This window comes from Pleurodeles waltl, chromosome 8 (assembly GCF_031143425.1).
Source record: "Pleurodeles waltl isolate 20211129_DDA chromosome 8, aPleWal1.hap1.20221129, whole genome shotgun sequence".
In the NCBI taxonomy this organism is placed as follows: Eukaryota; Metazoa; Chordata; class Amphibia; order Caudata; family Salamandridae; genus Pleurodeles; species Pleurodeles waltl.
Window position 1 is genome coordinate 1,501,180,650 of NC_090447.1, and position 21,526 is coordinate 1,501,202,175.

At 47.8% G+C, this 21,526-nt stretch overlaps 1 protein-coding gene across 11 annotated transcripts in view; it reads left to right on the plus strand.

Moving 5' to 3' along the window:
- POU2F1 (POU class 2 homeobox 1) overlaps nt 1–21,314 on the plus strand; it is a 511,154-nt gene extending 489,840 nt beyond the window's left edge. For 10 of the 11 annotated variants that reach the window (XM_069202748.1, XM_069202752.1, XM_069202754.1 and 7 more), the window contains one exon: nt 20,782–21,314. In XM_069202748.1, the coding sequence (XP_069058849.1) occupies nt 20,782–21,086 (305 nt within the window). In that variant the 3' untranslated portion in view covers nt 21,087–21,314. The remainder of the gene's footprint in view (nt 1–20,781) is intronic. The other variant, XM_069202758.1, reaches the window with a different exon arrangement.
- The last annotated feature ends 212 nt before the right edge of the window (nt 21,315–21,526 follow it).

Sequence of the window (21,526 nt, forward strand, 5' to 3'; positions counted from 1 at the left end):
GTGGACATAGTTGGTCCACTAGAACCTCCCACAGCCTCAGGAAATATGTATATCCTGGTAGTAGTGGATCATGCTACCAGGTATCCTGAAGCTATTCCCCTTAGGTCGACTACTGCCCCTGCAGTAGCCAAGGCCCTCATTGGTATCTTTACCAGAGTGGGTTTCCCTAAGGAGGTGGTGTCTGACAGAGGTACCAACTTCATGTCAGCATACCTAAAGCACATGTGGAATGAGTGTGGAGTGACTTATAAATTCACTACACCATACCATCCACAAACTAATGGCTTGGTTGAGAGATTCAACAAGACATTAAAAGGCATGATCATGGGGCTCCCAGAAAAACTCAAAAGGAGATGGGATGTCCTCTTGCCATGCCTGCTTTTCGCTTACAGAGAGGTGCCACAGAAGGGAGTAGGATTCTCACCCTTTGAACTTCTGTTTGGTCATCCTGTAAGGGGACCACTTGCCCTTGTTAAAGAAGGCTGGGAGAGACCTCTCCATGAGCCTAAACAGGACATAGTGGACTATGTACTTGGCCTTCGCTCTAGAATGGCAGAGTACATGGAAAAGGCAACCAAAAACCTTGAGGCCAGCCAACAGCTCCAGAAGTTTTGGTATGACCAAAAGGCTGCACTGGTTGAGTTCCAACCAGGGCAGAAAGTCTGGGTTCTGGAGCCTGTGGCTCCCAGGGCACTCCAGGACAAATGGAGTGGCCCTTACCCAGTACTAGAGAGGAAGAGTCAGGTCACCTACTTGGTGGACCTGGGCACAAGCAGGAGCCCCAAGAGGGTGATCCATGTGAACCGCCTTAAGCTCTTCCATGACAGGGCTGATGTGAATCTGTTGATGGTAACAGATGAGGATCAGGAAGCAGAGAGTGAACCTCTCCCTGATCTTCTGTCATCAGACCCAAAAGATGGCACAGTAGATGGAGTGATCTACTCAGACACCCTCTCTGGCCAACAGCAAGCTGATTGTAGGAGAGTCCTACAACAGTTTCCTGAACTCTTCTCCTTAACCCCTGGTCAGACACACCTGTGTACCCATGATGTGGACACAGGAGACAGCATGCCTGTCAAAAACAAAATCTTTAGACAGTCTGACCATGTTAAGGAAAGCATCAAGGTGGAAGTCCACAAGATGCTGGAATTGGGAGTAATTGAGCGCTCTGACAGCCCCTGGGCTAGCCCAGTGGTCTTAGTCCCCAAACCTCACACCAAAGATGGAAAGAAAGAGATGAGGTTTTGTGTGGACTACAGAGGGCTCAATTCTGTCACCAAGACAGATGCTCATCCAATTCCAAGAGCTGATGAGCTCATAGACAAATTAGGTGCTGCCAAATTCCTAAGTACCTTTGACTTGACAGCAGGGTACTGGCAAATAAAAATGGCACCTGGAGCAAAAGAGAAAACAGCATTCTCCACACCTGATGGGCATTATCAGTTTACTGTTATGCCCTTTGGTTTAAAGAATGCCCCTGCCACCTTCCAAAGGTTGGTGAATCAAGTCCTTGCTGGCTTGGAGTCCTTTAGCACAGCTTATCTTGATGATATTGCTGTCTTTAGCTCCACCTGGCAGGATCACCTGGTCCACCTGAGGAAGGTTTTGAAGGCTCTGCAATCTGCAGGCCTCTCTATCAAGGCATCCAAATGCCAGATAGGGCAGGGAACTGTGGTTTACTTGGGCCACCTTGTAGGTGGAGGCCAAGTTCAGCCACTCCAACCCAAGATCCAGACTATTCTGGACTGGGTAGCTCCAAAAACCCAGACTCAAGTCAGGGCATTCCTTGGCTTGACTGGGTATTACAGGAGGTTTGTGAAGGGATATGGATCCATTGTGACAGCCCTCACTGAACTCACCTCCAAGAAAATGCCCAAGAAAGTGAACTGGACTGTGGAATGCCAACAGGCCTTTGACACCCTGAAACAGGCAATGTGCTCAGCACCAGTTCTCAAAGCTCCAGATTATTCTAAGCAGTTCATTGTGCAGACTCATGCCTCTGAACATGGGATAGGGGCAGTTTTGTCCCAAACAAATGATGATGGCCTTGACCAGCCTGTTGCTTTCATTAGCAGGAGGTTACTCCCCAGGGAGCAGCGTTGGAGTGCCATTGAGAGGGAGGCCTTTGCTGTGGTTTGGTCCCTGAAGAAGCTGAGACCATACCTCTTTGGGACTCACTTCCTAGTTCAAACTGACCACAGACCTCTCAAATGGCTGATGCAAATGAAAGGTGAAAATCCTAAACTGTTGAGGTGGTCCATCTCCCTACAGGGAATGGACTTTATAGTGGAACACAGACCTGGGACTGCCCATGCCAATGCAGATGGCCTTTCCAGGTTCTTCCACTTAGAAAATGAAGACTCTCTTGGGAAAGGTTAGTCTCATCCTCTTTCGTTTGGGGGGGGGGTTGTGTAAGGAAATGCCTCCTTGGCATGGTTGCCCCCTGACTTTTTGCCTTTGCTGATGCTATGTTTACAATTGAAAGTGTGCTGAGGCCTGCTAACCAGGCCCCAGCACCAGTGTTCTTTCCCTAACCTGTACTTTTGTATCCACAATTGGCAGACCCTGGCATCCAGATAAGTCCCTTGTAACTGGTACTTCTAGTACCAAGGGCCCTGATGCCAAGGAAGGTCTCTAAGGGCTGCAGCATGTCTTATGCCACCCTGGAAACCTCTCACTCAGCACAGACACCCTGCTTGCCAGCTTGTGTGTACTAGTGAGGACAAAACGAGTAAGTCGACATGGCACTCCCCTCAGGGTGCCATGCCAGCCTCTCACTGCCTATGCAGTATAGGTAAGACACCCCTCTAGCAGGCCTTACAGCCCTAAGGCAGGGTGCACTATACCATGGGTGAGGGTACCAGTGCATGAGCATGGTACCCCTACAGTGTCTAAACAAAACCTTAGACATTGTAAGTGCAGGGTAGCCATAAGAGTATATGGTCTGGGAGTCTGTCAAACACGAACTCCACAGCACCATAATGGCTACACTGAAAACTGGGAAGTTTGGTATCAAACTTCTCAGCACAATAAATGCACACTGATGCCAGTGTACATTTTATTGAAAAATACACCACAGAGGGCACCTTAGAGGTGCCCCCTGAAACTTAACCGACTATCTGTGTAGGCTGACTAGTTTTAGCAGCCTGCCACAAACCGAGACATGTTGCTGGCCCCATGGGGAGAGGGCCTTTGTCACTCTGAGGCCAGTAACAAAGCCTGCACTGGGTGGAGATGCTAACACCTCTCCCAGGCAGGAATTGTCACACCTGGCGGTGAGCCTCAAAGGCTCACCTCGTTTGTGCCAACCCAGCAGGACACTCCAGCTAGTGGAGTTGCCCGCCCCCTCCGGCCAGGCCCCACTTTTGGCGGCAAGGCCGGAGAAAATAATGAGAAAAACAAGGAGGAGTCACTGGCCAGTCAGGACAGCCCCTAAGGTGTCCTGAGCTGAAGTGACTCTAACTTTTAGAAATCCTCCATCTTGCAGATGGAGGATTCCCCCAATAGGGTTAGGATTGTGACCCCCTCCCCTTGGGAGGAGGCACAAAGAGGGTGTACCCACCCTCAGGGCTAGTAGCCATTGGCTACTAACCCCCCAGACCTAAACACGCCCTTAAATTTAGTATTTAAGGGCTACCCTGAACCCTAGAAAATTAGATTCCTGCAACTACAAGAAGAAGGACTGCCTAGCTGAAAACCCCTGCAGTGGAAGACCAGAAGACGACGACTGCCTTGGCCCCAGAAACTCACCGGCCTGTCTCCTGCCTTCCAAAGATCCTGCTCCAGCGACGCCTTCCAAAGGGACCAGCGACCTCGACATCCTCTGAGGACTGCCCCTGCTTCGAAAAGACAAGAAACTCCCGAGGACAGCGGACCTGCTCCAAGAAAAGCTGCAACTTCGTTTCCAGCAGCTTTAAAGAACCCTGCAAGCTCCCCGCAAGAAGCGTGAGACTTGCAACACTGCACCCGGCGACCCCGACTCGGCTGGTGGCGATCCAACACCTCAGGAGGGACCCCAGGACTACTCTGATACTGTGAGTACCAAAACCTGTCCCCCCTGAGCACCCACAGCGCCGCCTGCAGAGGGAATCCCGAGGCTTCCCCTGACCGCGACTCTTTGAACCTAAAGTCCCGACGCCTGGGAGAGACCCTGCACCCGCAGCCCCCAGGACCTGAAGGACCGGACTTTCACTGGAGAAGTGACCCCCAGGAGTCCCTCTCCCTTGCCCATGTGGAGGTTTCCCCGAGGAATCCCCCCCTTGCCTGCCTGCAGCGCTGAAGAGATCCCGAGATCTCTCATAGACTAACATTGAAAACCCGACGCCTGTTTCCACACTGCACCCGGCCGCCCCCGCGCTGCTGAGGGTGAAATTTCTGTGTGGGCTTGTGTCCCCCCCGGTGCCCTACAAAACCCCTCTGGTCTGCCCTCCGAAGACGCGGGTACTTACCTGCAAGCAGACCGGAACCGGGGCACCCCCTTCTCTCCATTCTAGCCTATGTGTTTTGGGCACCACTTTGAACTCTGCACCCGACCGGCCCTGAGCTGCTGGTGTGGTGACTTTGGGGTTGCTCTGAACCCCCAACGGTGGGCTACCTTGGACCAAGAACTGAACCCTGTAAGTGTCTTACTTACCTGGTAAAACTAACAAATACTTACCTCCCCTAGGAACTGTGAAAATTGCACTAAGTGTCCACTTTTAAAACAGCTATTTGTGAATAACTTGAAAAGTATACATGCAATTTTTATGATTTAAAGTTCCTAAAGTACTTACCTGCAATACCTTTCAAATGAGCTATTGCATGTAGAATTTGAACCTGTGGTTCTTAAAATAAACTAAGGAAAGATATTTTTCTATATAAAAACCTATTGGCTGGATTTGTCTCTGAGTGTGTGTACCTCATTTATTGTCTATGTGTATGTACAACAAATGCTTAACACTACTCCTTGGATAAGCCTACTGCTCGACCACACTACCACAAAATAGAGCATTAGTATTATCTATTTTTACCACTATTTTACCTCTAAGGGGAACCCTTGGACTCTGTGCATGCTATTCCTTACTTTGAAATAGCACATACAGAGCCAACTTCCTACAGTAAAGTAAAAAGACAATTGCCACAAATGCCCAGGGCACATTCCACTAGGATAAAAGGTGCTACTATGGCATTTTTAGGAAATATTCCTTTAGCTGACATATGCAAAGCAGCTACTTGGGATACACCACACACAATCACAAAACATTATTTTGTGGCTATACAAGCTTGACAGCAAGCAAATGTAGGACAGACTCTCCTCATAACACTTTTCCAAACATCGCCAACTCTCACAGGCTAGCCACTGTGGTTTGGAGGGACTGCTTTACAGTCTATGCAAAGCATGTGTATGTACAGCCACACGTGCCGACGAACAACAAATCTTACTTACCCAGTAGACATCTGTTTGTGGCATGTTGTGCTGTAGATTCATATGCACTCACCCTCCTCCCCTGGCGCCTGTGGCCATTATAGTTGCTTTATATTTGTATACATTTCTGTGCATATGTAAATACAATTGCATCGACATCTTTCTCTATACTTTCTTCTTCCTCTTTCTCACCCGCCTGCGGGAAAACAGTCTAACAAAAGACTCGATGCCCATGCACAGTATCACCGCGAGAGAGGAGTCACACGATCCTGTGACTCGAAAAACAACTTATTCGAAGAAATACGACTTGTAACACTCTGGAACCAACAGTAAATGGCAGGAAAATGCAAAGCATGTGAATCTACATGCCACAAACAGATGTCTGCTGGTTAAGTAACATTTTCCTTCTCATTTCAGTCACTTCTGTGTGTCATATCATGGAGCTAATGGGATGGTTCTAACTGCAGATTCCCCCGAGCCCACACATCAGAGGCACGCCTCATGCTGGTCTGTCTTCGGCATATGTTTTCTACAGTCTTCGGCATATGTTTCCTACAGTCACAGCATAGTTTGAACCCTGTAGTCTTTGATGGGAACAGTGTTCCCAAGCACACTGGAAAAGATTTTGGAAGAAATTTGGCAACCGATGAAAAAGAATGGAGGTCCAGAACTAAGTGCAAAGGCGATGAGAGTCAACCAAGAAAATGGTGGTGTGCATGTGTGGTGTTTGAGTTTATGACCTGTCACTTCCAGGGTGGAACTAGGTCAAAAGGTAGCTGCACGATCCCACCTAGCAGCGCATGGGAGCTATGAAAACATCCAGATTCAGTCTGACACCTAAGGAATATTCTTAAAGTGAGGAGTCTGGTTAGATAGAATATCCACCAGGGAGAACATTACCAACTTAAGTAACTTTTTTGTCAGATCAACAGATGTAGTCTCCCTTCTTTACTGACAAAATGGCCTGTGACACTCCTCCGGTGGGTTTTTCTCTGCCGTGTCATTTAAAGGATGTAGGAAGTTGGCTCTGTATGTGCTATTTCAAAGTAAGGAATAGCATGCACAGAGTCCAAGGGTTCCCCTTAGAGGTAAAATAGTGGTAAAAATAGATAATACTAATGCTCTATTTTGTGGTAGTGTGGTCGAGCAGTAGGCTTATCCAAGGAGTAGTGTTAAGCATTTGTTGTACATACACATAGACAATAAATGATGTACACACACTCAGAGACAAATCCAGCCAATAGGTTTTGTTATAGAAAAATATCTTTTCTTAGTTTATTTTAAGAACCACAGGTTCAAATTTAACATGTAATATCTTGTTTGAAAGGTATTGCAGGTAAGTACATTAGGAACTTTGAATCATTTCAATTGCATGTATACTTTTCGAGTTATTGACAAATAGCTACTTTAAAAGTGGACACTTAGTGCAATTTTCACAGTTCCTGGGGGAGGTAAGTTTTTGTTAGTTTTACCAGGTAAGTAAGACACTTACAGAGTTCAGTTCTTGGTCCAAGGTAGCCCACCGTTGGGGGTTCAGAGCAACCCCAAAGTCACCACACCAGCAGCTCAGGGCCGGTCAGGTGCAGAGTTCAAAGTGGTGCCCAAAACGCATAGGCTAGAATGGAGAGAAGGGGGTGCCCCGGTTCCGGTCTGCTTGCAGGTAAGTACCCGCGTCTTCGGAGGGCAGACCAGGGGGGTTTTGTAGGGCACCGGGGGGGACACAAGCCCACACAGAAATTTCACCCTCAGCAGCGCGGGGGCGGCCGGGTGCAGTGTAGAAACAAGCGTCGGGTTTTCAATGTTAGTCTATGAGAGATCAACGGATCTCTTCAGCGCTGCAGGCAGGCAAGGGGGGGCTTCCTCGGGGAAACCTCCACTTGGGCAAGGGAGAGGGACTCCTGGGGGTCACTTCTCCAGTGAAAGTCCGGTCCTTCAGGTCCTGGGGGCTGCGGGTGCAGGGTCTTTTCCAGGCGTCGGGACTTAGGTTTCAGAGAGTCGCGGTCAGGGGAAGCCTCGGGATTCCCTCTGCAGGCGGCGCTGTGGGGGCTCAGGGGGGACAGGTTTTGGTACTCACAGTCGTAGAGTAGTCCGGGGGTCCTCCCTGAGGTGTTGGTTCTCCACCAGCCGAGTCGGGGTCGCCGGGTGCAGTGTTGCAAGTCTCACGCTTCTTGCGGGGAGTTGCAGGGTTCTTTAAAGCTGCTTCTTGAAACAAAGTTGCAGTCTTTTTGGAGCAGGTCCGCTGTCCTCAGGAGTTTCTTGTCGTCGTCGAAGCAGGGCAGTCCTCAGAGGATTCAGAGGTCGCTGGTCCCTTTGGAAGGCGTCGCTGGAGCAGAGTTCTTTGGAAGGCAGGAGACAGGCCGGTGAGTTTCTGGAGCCAAGGCAGTTGTTGTCTTCTGGTCTTCCTCTGCAGGGGTTTTCAGCTGGGCAGTCCTTCTTCTTGTTGTTGCAGGAATCTGATTTTCTAGGGTTCAGGGTAGCCCTTAAATACTAAATTTAAGGGCGTGTTTAGCTCTGGGGGGTTAGTAGCCAATGGCTACTAGCCCTGAGGGTGGGTACACCCTCTTTGTGCCTCCTCCCAAGGGGAGGGGGTCACAATCCTAACCCTATTGGGGGAATCCTCCATCTGCAAGATGGAGGATTTCTAAAAGTTAGAGTCACTTCAGCTCAGGACACCTTAGGGGCTGTCCTGACTGGCCAGTGACTCCTCCTTGTTGCTTTCTTTGTTCCCTCCAGCCTTGCCGCCACAAGTGGGGGCCGTGGCCGGAGGGGGCGGGCAACTCCACTAAGCTGGAGTGCCCTGCTGGGCTGTGACAAAGGGGTGAGCCTTTGAGGCTCACCGCCAGGTGTTACAGCTCCTGCCTGGGGGAGGTGTTAGCATCTCCACCCAGTGCAGGCTTTGTTACTGGCCTCAGAGTGACAAAGGCACTCTCCCCATGGGGCCAGCAACATGTCTCTGGTGTGGCAGGCTGCTGGAACTAGTCAGCCTACACAGACAGTCGGTTAAGTTTCAGGGGGCACCTCTAAGGTGCCCTCTGGGGTGTATTTTGCAATAAAATGTACACTGGCATCAGTGTGCATTTATTGTGCTGAGAAGTTTGATACCAAACTTCCCAGTTTTCAGTGTAGCCATTATGGTGCTGTGGAGTTCGTGTTTGACAGACTCCCAGACCATATACTCTTATGGCTACCCTGCACTTACAATGTCTAAGGTTTTGTTTAGACACTGTAGGGGTACCATGCTCATGCACTGGTACCCTCACCTATGGTATAGTGCACCCTGCCTTAGGGCTGTAAGGCCTGCTAGAGGGGTGTCTTACCTATACTGCATAGGCAGTGAGAGGCTGGCATGGCACCCTGAGGGGAGTGCCATGTCGACTTACTCGTTTTGTCCTCACTAGCACACACAAGCTGGCAAGCAGTGTATCTGTGCTGAGTGAGAGGTCTCCAGGGTGGCACAAGACATGCTGCAGCCCTTAGAGACCTTCCTTGGCATCAGGGCCCTTGGTACTAGAAGTACCAGTTACAAGGGACTTATCTGGATGCCAGGGTCTGCCAATTGTGGATACAAAAGTACAGGTTAGGGAAAGAACACTGGTGCTGGGGCCTGGTTAGCAGGCCTCAGCACACTTTCAATTGTAAACATAGCATCAGCAAAGGCAAAAAGTCAGGGGGCAACCATGCCAAGGAGGCATTTCCTTACACAACCCCCCCCCCCAAACGAAAGAGGATGAGACTAACCTTTCCCAAGAGAGTCTTCATTTTCTAAGTGGAAGAACCTGGAAAGGCCATCTGCATTGGCATGGGCAGTCCCAGGTCTGTGTTCCACTATAAAGTCCATTCCCTGTAGGGAGATGGACCACCTCAACAGTTTAGGATTTTCACCTTTCATTTGCATCAGCCATTTGAGAGGTCTGTGGTCAGTTTGAACTAGGAAGTGAGTCCCAAAGAGGTATGGTCTCAGCTTCTTCAGGGACCAAACCACAGCAAAGGCCTCCCTCTCAATGGCACTCCAACGCTGCTCCCTGGGGAGTAACCTCCTGCTAATGAAAGCAACAGGCTGGTCAAGGCCATCATCCTTTGTTTGGGACAAAACTGCCCCTATCCCATGTTCAGAGGCATCAGTCTGCACAATGAACTGCTTAGAATAATCTGGAGCTTTTAGAACTGGTGCTGAGCACATTGCTTGTTTCAGGGTGTCAAAGGCCTGTTGGCATTCCACAGTCCAGTTCACTTTCTTGGGCATTTTCTTGGAGGTGAGTTCAGTGAGGGCTGTCACAATGGATCCATATCCCTTCACAAACCTCCTGTAATACCCAGTCAAGCCAAGGAATGCCCTGACTTGAGTCTGGGTTTTTGGAGCTACCCAGTCCAGAATAGTCTGGATCTTGGGTTGGAGTGGCTGAACTTGGCCTCCACCTACAAGGTGGCCCAAGTAAACCACAGTTCCCTGCCCTATCTGGCATTTGGATGCCTTGATAGAGAGACCTGCAGATTGCAGAGCCTTCAAAACCTTCTTCAGGTGGACCAGGTGATCCTGCCAGGTGGAGCTAAAGACAGCAATATCATCAAGATAAGCTGTGCTAAAGGACTCCAAGCCAGCAAGGACTTGATTCACCAACCTTTGGAAGGTGGCAGGGGCATTCTTTAAACCAAAGGGCATAACAGTAAACTGATAATGCCCATCAGGTGTGGAGAATGCTGTTTTCTCTTTTGCTCCAGGTGCCATTTTTATTTGCCAGTACCCTGCTGTCAAGTCAAAGGTACTTAAGAATTTGGCAGCACCTAATTTATCTATGAGCTCATCAGCTCTTGGAATTGGATGAGCATCTGTCTTGGTGACAGAATTGAGCCCTCTGTAGTCCACACAAAACCTCATCTCTTTTTTTCCATCTTTGGTGTGAGGTTTGGGGACTAAGACCACTGGGCTAGCCCAGGGGCTGTCAGAGCGCTCAATTACTCCCAATTCCAGCATCTTGTGGACTTCCACCTTGATGCTTTCCTTAACATGGTCAGACTGTCTAAAGATTTTGTTTTTGACAGGCATGCTGTCTCCTGTGTCCACATCATGGGTACACAGGTGTGTCTGACCAGGGGTTAAGGAGAAGAGTTCAGGAAACTGTTGTAGGACTCTCCTACAATCAGCTTGCTGTTGGCCAGAGAGGGTGTCTGAGTAGATCACTCCATCTACTGTGCCATCTTTTGGGTCTGATGACAGAAGATCAGGGAGAGGTTCACTCTCTGCCTCCTGATCCTCATCTGTTACCATCAACAGATTCACATCAGCCCTGTCATGGAAGAGCTTAAGGCGGTTCACATGGATCACCCTCTTGGGGCTCCTGCTTGTGCCCAGGTCCACCAGGTAGGTGACCTGACTCTTCCTTTCTAGCCCTGGGTAAGGGCCACTCCATTTGTCCTGGAGTGCCCTGGGAGCCACAGGCTCCAGAACCCAGACTTTCTGCCCTGGTTGGAACTCAACCAGTGCAGCCTTTTGGTCATACCAAAACTTCTGGAGCTGTTGGCTGGCCTCAAGGTTTTTGGTTGCCTTTTCCATGTACTCTGCCATTCTAGAGCGAAGGCCAAGTACATAGTCCACTATGTCCTGTTTAGGCTCATGGAGAGGTCTCTCCCAGCCTTCTTTAACAAGAGCAAGTGGTCCCCTTACAGGATGACCAAACAGAAGTTCAAACGGTGAGAATCCTACTCCCTTCTGTGGCACCTCTCTGTAAGCGAAAAGCAGACATGGCAAGAGGACATCCCATCTCCTTTTGAGTTTTTCTGGGAGCCCCATGATCATGCCTTTTAATGTCTTGTTGAATCTCTCAACCAAGCCATTAGTTTGTGGATGGTATGGTGTAGTGAATTTATAAGTCACTCCACACTCATTCCACATGTGCTTTAGGTATGCTGACATGAAGTTGGTACCTCTGTCAGACACCACCTCCTTAGGGAAACCCACTCTGGTAAAGATACCAATGAGGGCCTTGGCTACTGCAGGGGCAGTAGTCGACCTAAGGGGAATAGCTTCAGGATACCTGGTAGCATGATCCACTACTACCAGGATATACATATTTCCTGAGGCTGTGGGAGGTTCTAGTGGACCAACTATGTCCACACCCACTCTTTCAAAGGGAACCCCCACCACTGGAAGTGGAATGAGGGGGGCCTTTGGGTGCCCACCTGTCTTACCACTGGCTTGACAGGTGGGGCAGGAGAGGCAAAACTCCTTAACCATGTTGGACATATTGGGCCAGTAGAAGTGGTTGACTAACCTCTCCCACGTCTTGGTTTGTCCCAAATGTCCAGCAAGGGGAATGTCATGGGCCAATGTTAGGATGAACTTCCTGAACAGCTGAGGCACTACTACTCTCCTAGTGGCACCAGGTTTGGGGTCTCTGGTCTCAGTGTACAGGAGTCCATCTTCCCAATAGACCCTATGTGTTCCATTTTTCTTGCCTTTGGACTCTTCAGCAGCTTGCTGCCTAAGGCCTTCAAGAGAGGGACAGGTTTCTTGTCCCTTACACAGCTCCTCCCTTGAGGGTCCCCCTGGGCCTAAGAGCTCAACCTGGTAAGGTTCAAGCTCCAAAGGCTCAGTTCCCTCAGAGGGCAGAACTTCTTCCTGAGAAGAGAGGTTCCCTTTCTTTTGCTGTGTTGCAGTTGGTTTCCCAACTGACTTTCCTTTCCTCTTGGTAGGCTGGGCCATTCTTCCAGACTCCAGCTCTACTTGTTCACCCTGTGCCTTGCATTGTGCTCTGGTTTTCACACACACCAGTTCAGGGATACCCAGCATTGCTGCATGGGTTTTTAGTTCTACCTCAGCCCATGCTGAGGACTCCAGGTCATTTCCAAGCAGACAGTCCACTGGGATATTTGAGGAGACCACCACCTGTTTCAGGCCATTGACCCCTCCCCATTCTAAAGTAACCATTGCCATGGGATGTACTTTTTTCTGATTGTCAGCGTTGGTGACTGTGTAAGTTTTTCCAGTCAGGTATTGGCCAGGGGAAACCAGTTTCTCTGTCACCATGGTGACACTGGCACCTGTATCCCTCAGGCCCTCTATTCTAGTCCCATTAATTAAGAGTTGCTGTCTGTATTTTTGCATGTTAGGCGGCCAGACAGCTAGTGTGGCTAAATCCACCCCACCCTCAGAAACTAGAGTAGCTTCAGTGTGGACCCTGATTTGCTCTGGGCACACTGTTGATCCCACTTGGAGACTAGCCATACCAGTGTTACCTGGATGGGAGTTTGGAGTGGAACCTTTCTTGGGACAGGCCTTGTCTCCAGTTTGGTGTCCATGCTGTTTACAGCTATGACACCAGGCCTTTTTGGGATCAAAGTTTTTACCCTTGTACCCATTGTTTTGTGAAGAGGCTCTGGGCCCACCCTCCTGTGCAGGTTTTTGGGGGCCTGTAGAAGACTCTTTACTATTTTTAGTTTTGGTTGTCTCATCACCCTTCCCCTGGGGAGTCTTTGTGACCCCTTTCTTTTGGTCACCCCCTGTTGAAGTCTTGGACACCCTTGTCTTGACCCAATGGTCCGCCTTCTTTCCCAATTCTTGGGGAGAAATTGGTCCTAGGTCTACCAGATGCTGATGCAGTTTATCATTGAAACAATTACTTAACAGGTGTTCTTTCACAAATAAATTGTACAGCCCATCATAATTACTTACACCACTGCCTTGAATCCAACCATCTAGTGTTTTCACTGAGTAGTCAACAAAGTCAACCCAGGTCTGGCTCGAGGATTTTTGAGCCCCCCTGAACCTAATCCTGTACTCCTCAGTGGAGAATCCAAAGCCCTCAATCAGGGTACCCTTCATGAGGTCATAAGATTCTGCATCTTTTCCAGAGAGTGTGAGGAGTCTATCCCTACACTTTCCAGTGAACATTTCCCAAAGGAGAGCACCCCAGTGAGATCTGTTCACTTTTCTGGTTACACAAGCCCTCTCAAAAGCTGTGAACCATTTGGTGATGTCATCACCATCTTCATATTTTGTCACAATCCCTTTGGGGATTTTTAACATGTCAGGAGAATCTCTGACCCTATTTATATTGCTGCCACCATTGATGGGTCCTAGGCCCATCTCTTGTCTTTCCCTTTCTATGGCTAGGAGCTGTCTCTCTAAAGCCAATCTTCTGGCCATCCTGGCTAACAGGAGGTCATCTTCACTGAGAGCATCCTCAGTGATTTCAGAAATGTGGGACCCTCCTGTGAGGGACTCACTATTTCTGACTAACACCGTTGGAGACAGGACTTGAGGGGTCCTGTTCTCCCTATTTAGGACTGGAGGAGGGACATTGGCCTCCAAGTCACTAATTTCTTCCTCTGTGATGTCATCATCAGAGGGGTTGGCTTTTTCAAACTCTGCCAACAGCTCCTGGAGCTGAATTTTGGTAGGTCTGGAGCCAATGGTTATTTTCTTTATATTACAGAGAGACCTTAGCTCCCTCATCTTAAGATGGAGGTAAGGTGTGGTGTCGAGTTCCACCACCTGCATCTCTGTATCAGACATTATTCTGCTAAGAGTTGGAATACTTTTTAAAGAATCTAAAACTGTTTCTAGAATCTAATTTCAAACTTTTAACAAACTTTTAAACTCTAAAAGACAATGCTAAACAGGGACTTAACACACAAGGCCCTAGCAGGACTTTTAAGAATTTAGAAAAATTTCAAATTGCAAAAATGAATTTCTAATGACAATTTTGGAATTTGTCGTGTGATCAGGTATTGGCTGAGTAGTCCAGCAAATGCAAAGTCTTGTACCCCACCGCTGATCCACCAATGTAGGAAGTTGGCTCTGTATGTGCTATTTCAAAGTAAGGAATAGCATGCACAGAGTCCAAGGGTTCCCCTTAGAGGTAAAATAGTGGTAAAAATAGATAATACTAATGCTCTATTTTGTGGTAGTGTGGTCGAGCAGTAGGCTTATCCAAGGAGTAGTGTTAAGCATTTGTTGTACATACACATAGACAATAAATGATGTACACACACTCAGAGACAAATCCAGCCAATAGGTTTTGTTATAGAAAAATATCTTTTCTTAGTTTATTTTAAGAACCACAGGTTCAAATTTAACATGTAATATCTTGTTTGAAAGGTATTGCAGGTAAGTACATTAGGAACTTTGAATCATTTCAATTGCATGTATACTTTTCGAGTTATTGACAAATAGCTACTTTAAAAGTGGACACTTAGTGCAATTTTCACAGTTCCTGGGGGAGGTAAGTTTTTGTTAGTTTTACCAGGTAAGTAAGACACTTACAGAGTTCAGTTCTTGGTCCAAGGTAGCCCACCGTTGGGGGTTCAGAGCAACCCCAAAGTCACCACACCAGCAGCTCAGGGCCGGTCAGGTGCAGAGTTCAAAGTGGTGCCCAAAACGCATAGGCTAGAATGGAGAGAAGGGGGTGCCCCGGTTCCGGTCTGCTTGCAGGTAAGTACCCGCGTCTTCGGAGGGCAGACAAGGGGGGTTTTGTAGGGCACCGGGGGGGGAGTCAAGCCCACACAGAAATTTCACCCTCAGCAGCGCGGGGGCGGCCGGGTGCAGTGTAGAAACAAGCGTCGGGTTTTCAATGTTAGTCTATGAGAGATCAACGGATCTCTTCAGCGCTGCAGGCAGGCAAGGGGGGGCTTCCTCGGGGAAACCTCCACTTGGGCAAGGGAGAGGGACTCCTGGGGGTCACTTCTCCAGTGAAAGTCCGGTCCTTCAGGTCCTGGGGGCTGCGGGTGCAGGGTCTTTTCCAGGCGTCGGGACTTAGGTTTCAGAGAGTCGCGGTCAGGGGAAGCCTCGGGATTCCCTCTGCAGGCGGCGCTGTGGGGGCTCAGGGGGGACAGGTTTTGGTACTCACAGTCGTAGAGTAGTCCGGGGGTCCTCCCTGAGGTGTTGGTTCTCCACCAGCCGAGTCGGGGTCGCCGGGTGCAGTGTTGCAAGTCTCACGCTTCTTGCGGGGAGTTGCAGGGTTCTTTAAAGCTGCTTCTTGAAACAAAGTTGCAGTCTTTTTGGAGCAGGTCCGCTGTCCTCGGGAGTTTCTTGTCGTCGTCGAAGCAGGGCAGTCCTCAGAGGATTCAGAGGTCGCTGGTCCCTTTGGAAGGCGTCGCTGGAGCAGAGTTCTTTGGAAGTCAGGAGACAGGCCGGTGAGTTTCTGGAGCCAAGGCAGTTGTTGTCTTCTGGTCTTCCTCTGCAGGGGTTTTCAGCTGGGCAGTCCTTCTTCTTGTTGTTGCAGGAATCTGATTTTCTAGGGTTCAGGGTAGCCCTTAAATACTAAATTTAAGGGCGTGTTTAGGTCTGGGGGGTTAGTAGCCAATGGCTACTAGCCCTGAGGGTGGGTACACCCTCTTTGTGCCACCTCCCAAGGGGAGGGGGTCACAATCCTAACCCTATTGGGGGAATCCTCCATCTGCAAGATGGAGGATTTCTAAAAGTTAGAGTCACTTCAGCTCAGGACACCTTAGGGGCTGTCCTGACTGGCCAGTGACTCCTCCTTGTTGCTTTCTTTGTTCCCTCCAGCCTTGCCGCCACAAGTGGGGGCCGTGGCCGGAGGGGGCGGGCAACTCCACTAAGCTGGAGTGCCCTGCTGGGCTGTGACAAAGGGGTGAGCCTTTGAGGCTCACCGCCAGGTGTTACAGCTCCTGCCTGGGGGAGGTGTTAGCATCTCCACCCAGTGCAGGCTTTGTTACTGGCCTCAGAGTGACAAAGGCACTCTCCCCAGGGGGCCAGCAACATGTCTCTGGTGTGGCAGGCTGCTGGAACTAGTCAGCCTACACAGACAGTCGGTTAAGTTTCAGGGGGCACCTCTAAGGTGCCCTCTGGGGTGTATTTTGCAATAAAATGTACACTGGCATCAGTGTGCATTTATTGTGCTGAGAAGTTTGATACCAAACTTCCCAGTTTTCAGTGTAGCCATTATGGTGCTGTGGAGTTCGTGTTTGACAGACTCCCAGACCATATACTCTTATGGCTACCCTGCACTTACAATGTCTAAGGTTTTGTTTAGACACTGTAGGGGTACCATGCTCATGCACTGGTACCCTCACCTATGGTATAGTGCACCCTGCCTTAGGGCTGTAAGGCCTGCTAGAGGGGTGTCTTACCTATACTGCATAGGCAGTGAGAGGCTGGCATGGCACCCTGAGGGGAGTGCCATGTCGACTTACTCGTTTTGTCCTCACTAGCACACACAAGCTGGCAAGCAGTGTGTCTGTGCTGAGTGAGAGGTCTCCAGGGTGGCACAAGACATGCTGCAGCCCTTAGAGACCTTCCTTGGCATCAGGGCCCTTGGTACTAGAAGTACCAGTTACAAGGGACTTATCTGGATGCCAGGGTCTGCCAATTGTGGATACAAAAGTACAGGTTAGGGAAAGAACACTGGTGCTGGGGCCTGGTTAGCAGGCCTCAGCACACTTTCAATTGTAAACATAGCATCAGCAAAGGCAAAAAGTCAGGGGGCAACCATGCCAAGGAGGCATTTCCTTACAAAGGAGAAAGGTGCTTCCCTGGTTGGCCCCACATTGTGCACTGAGCTTTTACAGTGATAAGATTAAGTAGTACTGTGTCGGTGATTATGTGTTTGATAGGTTTGCTCATGCAAAGGAAGACAAGGTGGTCCAGAAAGGGACCTTATCTCAATGGATTGTCCTTTGTATTAAACTGTGCCAAAAAGGATGCTCCTGATGGTCTCAGAGATCATTTCACAAAGGTGAAGGTCATAACTACAGCTTTGGCTGAGGGCTTTCTCGGTTTGGACATTTGCTAAGCTGCCACTTGGGCATCTGTCCTTACTTTCACCAGCAATTACTGAATCGATTCAGAAGCCAAGAAAGAGCACTTTTTTTTGCCTACTCGACACAAGGATTTCCTGGTCTAAAGTCTACTCCTCAGACTCGCCTACTTGGTTTTGTATAGATTTGTAAGGTGAGGAATCTTTGGTTAACATAACCCTCAGAAGAATAAGTTTCTTATCTTCAAATATCCTTCTGGTGCATACACTGTCTAATCGCAGGTTCCTCACCCTCTGGCTTCCTCCGCGTTCAGCAGAGCGGATTTTAATCAGTTGCTAAGGGCCCATGTTATTTTCAAAGACTACGAGTTGAAATTAAATCTGTCAGCTTTGCTCCACATCCGTCTCTGAGAGTGTGAAAAGAAATGGCTTAGGTTGGCACCTTTCTTGTCCTGTCCGGAGGCGGGGCAGTGTCTTCACAGAAGCTGATGACACCACTTTTCGGCATGATGGAGCTATTGTGAAACTTTCACAGTCCAGTTTTACACCTGAGGAGACCAGAATCTGTGGTTTAATCCCCTAGAATGCGCCTTATCGACAGTAAGTAATTTATTCATCTAGAATAAGATTGTTCGAACAGTATACCTGGTGAGAATTTGCCAACACGTGTTCTGCAGTTTCAGTACCGCTTTACAAGGCTAAATATAAACTAGAAGATACAAAATAAATAAAGCCATGTATGATGTAGTCTTAGGCAAATATAGGCATTGTTTTTAAGAAAAAGTATGTTTAGCCCTGGGATTATAGGCAAAAAAGTGATTAGGTCTCACCTACAGGCAGCCCTTAGCTATTTATTGTCAAAATACCTCGTGTGGATTATACCAAAAACCTGGAGTAGGCTTAGAGCCAGCCCATTGCTCACCGTTGGTTGGCTTTCTTGTCACTCTTGTGTGCTTGCTTTTCATTTGATGGCTTTCTTTCCAATTGTTGTTTGTCCCTCCATTGGAACCTTCTTCTTTATCACACTTTTGTTTGGGCCCCTTGTATCCTTCCACTGCTTACATTCAGGGAATTGTGTTTTTTCTTCAGCACCCGAGAGCGTGTGTTTTCAGGCTCAGCCTCGTAATGCTTCTCTTCTCTCAAATACGGTCCCCTGCACTCCGTATTGTTTCTCCAGCCCCCTTACCGCTCATCTCGTGCTTTCTGGCCCGTCTCTGCCCTGCTCAAGTTGCTCACTTTTTGTGTGTTTTCCTCACTTGTTTCATATTTATTTAATTGCTTTTTCTTCCTTTTTTTCTCCAACCCGGTCCTTGATTGTTCCAACCATCTGCCATCTTGGAAAGGTGAATAAAAACAAAAAAGCAAAAGGGTGCGTCATAATGTATGCACACTTGAGTGGTAACAAATGATGCCACCCTGGCTTGGAGACACTTGGTCTGCAGAGCATCATGTTCCAAATGTGCATGCATGACGACTCGTGCCCATGTATGTCTCATTGTGTTTTGTTTTTTTCCGGCAGCTGAATGACATTGGCATAAATAAACAATAAGTCTGCAAAGGCAATACCTTTACCTATGCATGTTTGCATACATTGGTCTCTTCTGGCGTCACTATGAGACAAACATTATTTTGTGCACCCGTTAGTGACACTGCATTTACCAGACGAGCTAACACCATTTATTATCACACTACCTGCAGCGGTCTCTTGACAGAGCCCATCTATCATGTAAGAATGATTGCAGCAGATTTCCAGAATCCACATCGAAATGGAGGGATTGCTGTTGGCTCTGACAGATTCTCTCCAGAGGAGGTACCTCACTGTGGTCCTCATTCAAAGGACGGGGGTTAGAGTAGATAAGTGGAAGTCTAGGATCTGGAAGCCCTGATCTTAAAACCAAATGTCAGTTTGTGTTCTTTGATGTGAAGGCAAATATTGCAGTGCTTGCGAAACTCTTTACATTATAGTTAAGAGTAAATATACATTGTTCTTAAAACTTTAAAATTCTTTGGCTGGAAGAGACTAGCACATTCGAGTTCCAAAAACTGTGTGTATTGAACGGAGCTTAAGAAGAGATTTCTGCTTATAAAGAATTAAACTTGTGAAAAGTAAAGAAAAATGAAGCTACAAAGTACATTCCCTGCTGACAAAAATGATTTTGGAGACCATTATTCCTCCAAAGGATAAGCATCGATATTTTTAGATCATGTGACTGCATCACTTAGCATCAAATAAAATTAAAACCAAAATACTAAATACGTATATTTTCTGCTACCCTTGCTATATGGTGCTCCGTTACTTAGGTTGAGTCTGTATTGTATTACATTACTTCTCCATTGAGGCCTACAAAGTCTTGTAGGCTGATCCACAAACACCGAAAAGGGTGTTCCTCGCAGTTAGTCTTGTTGTCAGCCTCCGTCTTAGACTGAACAACATTTGCCAATGCTTATCCTAATCGACCAATATGAGAGACAGCATGGCTGCTTATCCTCTTCATTCCTATGAGGTCCTACTAGGACGCATCTGATGCTCTGCTGAAATACAAGTTAACTGCATCCATCATTCATCCCAGAATGGTCACCCATTAGAGAAGGAACCAAAAGGTAATGTGGGAAAATATTGTGCAATTAGTGTATCGTTAATTAGATGCACCTAACGAACTGTGAAAAAAGTATTTCTTGAAGACCTGGTTCTTCTTCGTGTGACTCTTCGGAGCCCTAAAGCGTGGCACCATGCTGGGAATCTATATAAAGTTGGGATCCTAGGCTTTTGTCAAAGCATTCAGCTGCTGGTGTACACTGCAAGGTGGCTCCTGGAGCTGCTAGCACCTCAGAGGTGCAGTGCTAAACGCCTGCCCTCCAAAGCTGCCGCTTATATGGCACAATTTTATAGACTTTCTTTCATTTCTCCTTTGAAAATAATTCAGTCACAAAAGATGCTCACACCTACTTGCCTGTTTTCAAAGGCCGATTATCTTTTATTTACATGAGAACGGAAAACGAAATCCTGGTGATATTGCTTACAGATAAGTGTGTAAAAACCTAAGAAGTGTTATCGATTGAAAGTGTTTCCAGAATTTGCACATGTGAGACTATGAAGTGTTATTTGTTTGCTGATGATTTTTTCCCCTTCTGGTTTGTTTGACCTTCTTCCCTGCTGCTTTACTCTGCCGAAATTGTAAAGGCTGTTCCTTTAAAGACTCGACCATTATTAGAGCTTTCCTGAGTGTTTCTGATCTAACCATTCCAAGTATCTGCTTTGATAAATCCAACCAGTTGGACTTCCTAATAAGTGCCAATGATTTGGCTATGCATGTAGATTCTCTCTTTAGTTTGTGTCCTTTTGTTTTCTTCCAGAAACCTCACTTGTTTGTCACACACACCACTACTTTGCCTACAGACTTGTTGACTCCAAGATTCACTAATTTCGCGGCCTTCTCTGTTGTCATTATTAAGCCCCGCTGTGCACAATGCCTACGCTTTGCCATCGTACAAAGGGGATTTGTATTTGTACTTCATTAACTAAGAAGCAAATTACTGATCCCTGAACTGATTTTCTTTTTTTTTTTTTTTTTTTATATATTTTAGTTTGTGTCTTAGTCTTCAATAATTCTGTGCGACGTTTGGCAGCTGCTAAATTATGTTCCCCTTTTGCCTCCTTTTTAGCTCTTGCATCCAGCGGATCTCTTCCAATAACATCAATTGACGCGTCTGGGAATCTGATTTTTACTAACGCTGGAGGGACTTCCAACATCGTGACTGGTCCACTGTTCTTGAGCCCCCAGAACCTTTCTCTGCTCACCAGCAACCCTGTCAGCCTGGTCTCTGCAGCAGCCGCAGGGGCCACTGGAACAGTCGCCAGCCTACATGCCACCTCCACCTCAGCAGAGTCCATCCATAACTCTCTCTTCACTGTGGCCTCTGCCAGCGGGGCCGCGTCAACCACCACTACTGCCTCCAAGGCGCAGTGAGAGGTCTTTCCAACCCCTTTCAGTCCTCGGTGTAATCAGCTGCCAGCAGATTACTAGCTGAAAATGTGATTCTCTGACTCTCACCCTGTTGGAAGGGTCAAGGAAGAGAGAAAGAGGAAAGGAGGCCTAAAACAGACAAACGATGGATGAACAATTGCCTAATTTTATAACAGACATTCTCCTTTCAGGATCTCATTACTGATGGGAGAACTTTCTAACCAAAAATGTAAAAAAGGAAAAAATACCAAAAAATACCCCAAAAAGCGGAAGGACTACTTTTCATTTCCAGCATTCATAACAGCAAGTTAAGGTTGGTGACCTAAATAGGAAAGGGACTTCGGTTTAGTCTAGAAATCTTTAATTTGTTGCTGTTTTTTGTTTTAATGATCATTGTATAGGTCTGTTGTGCAGGCCTTTGTCATGCAAGGTGTTTATAATCA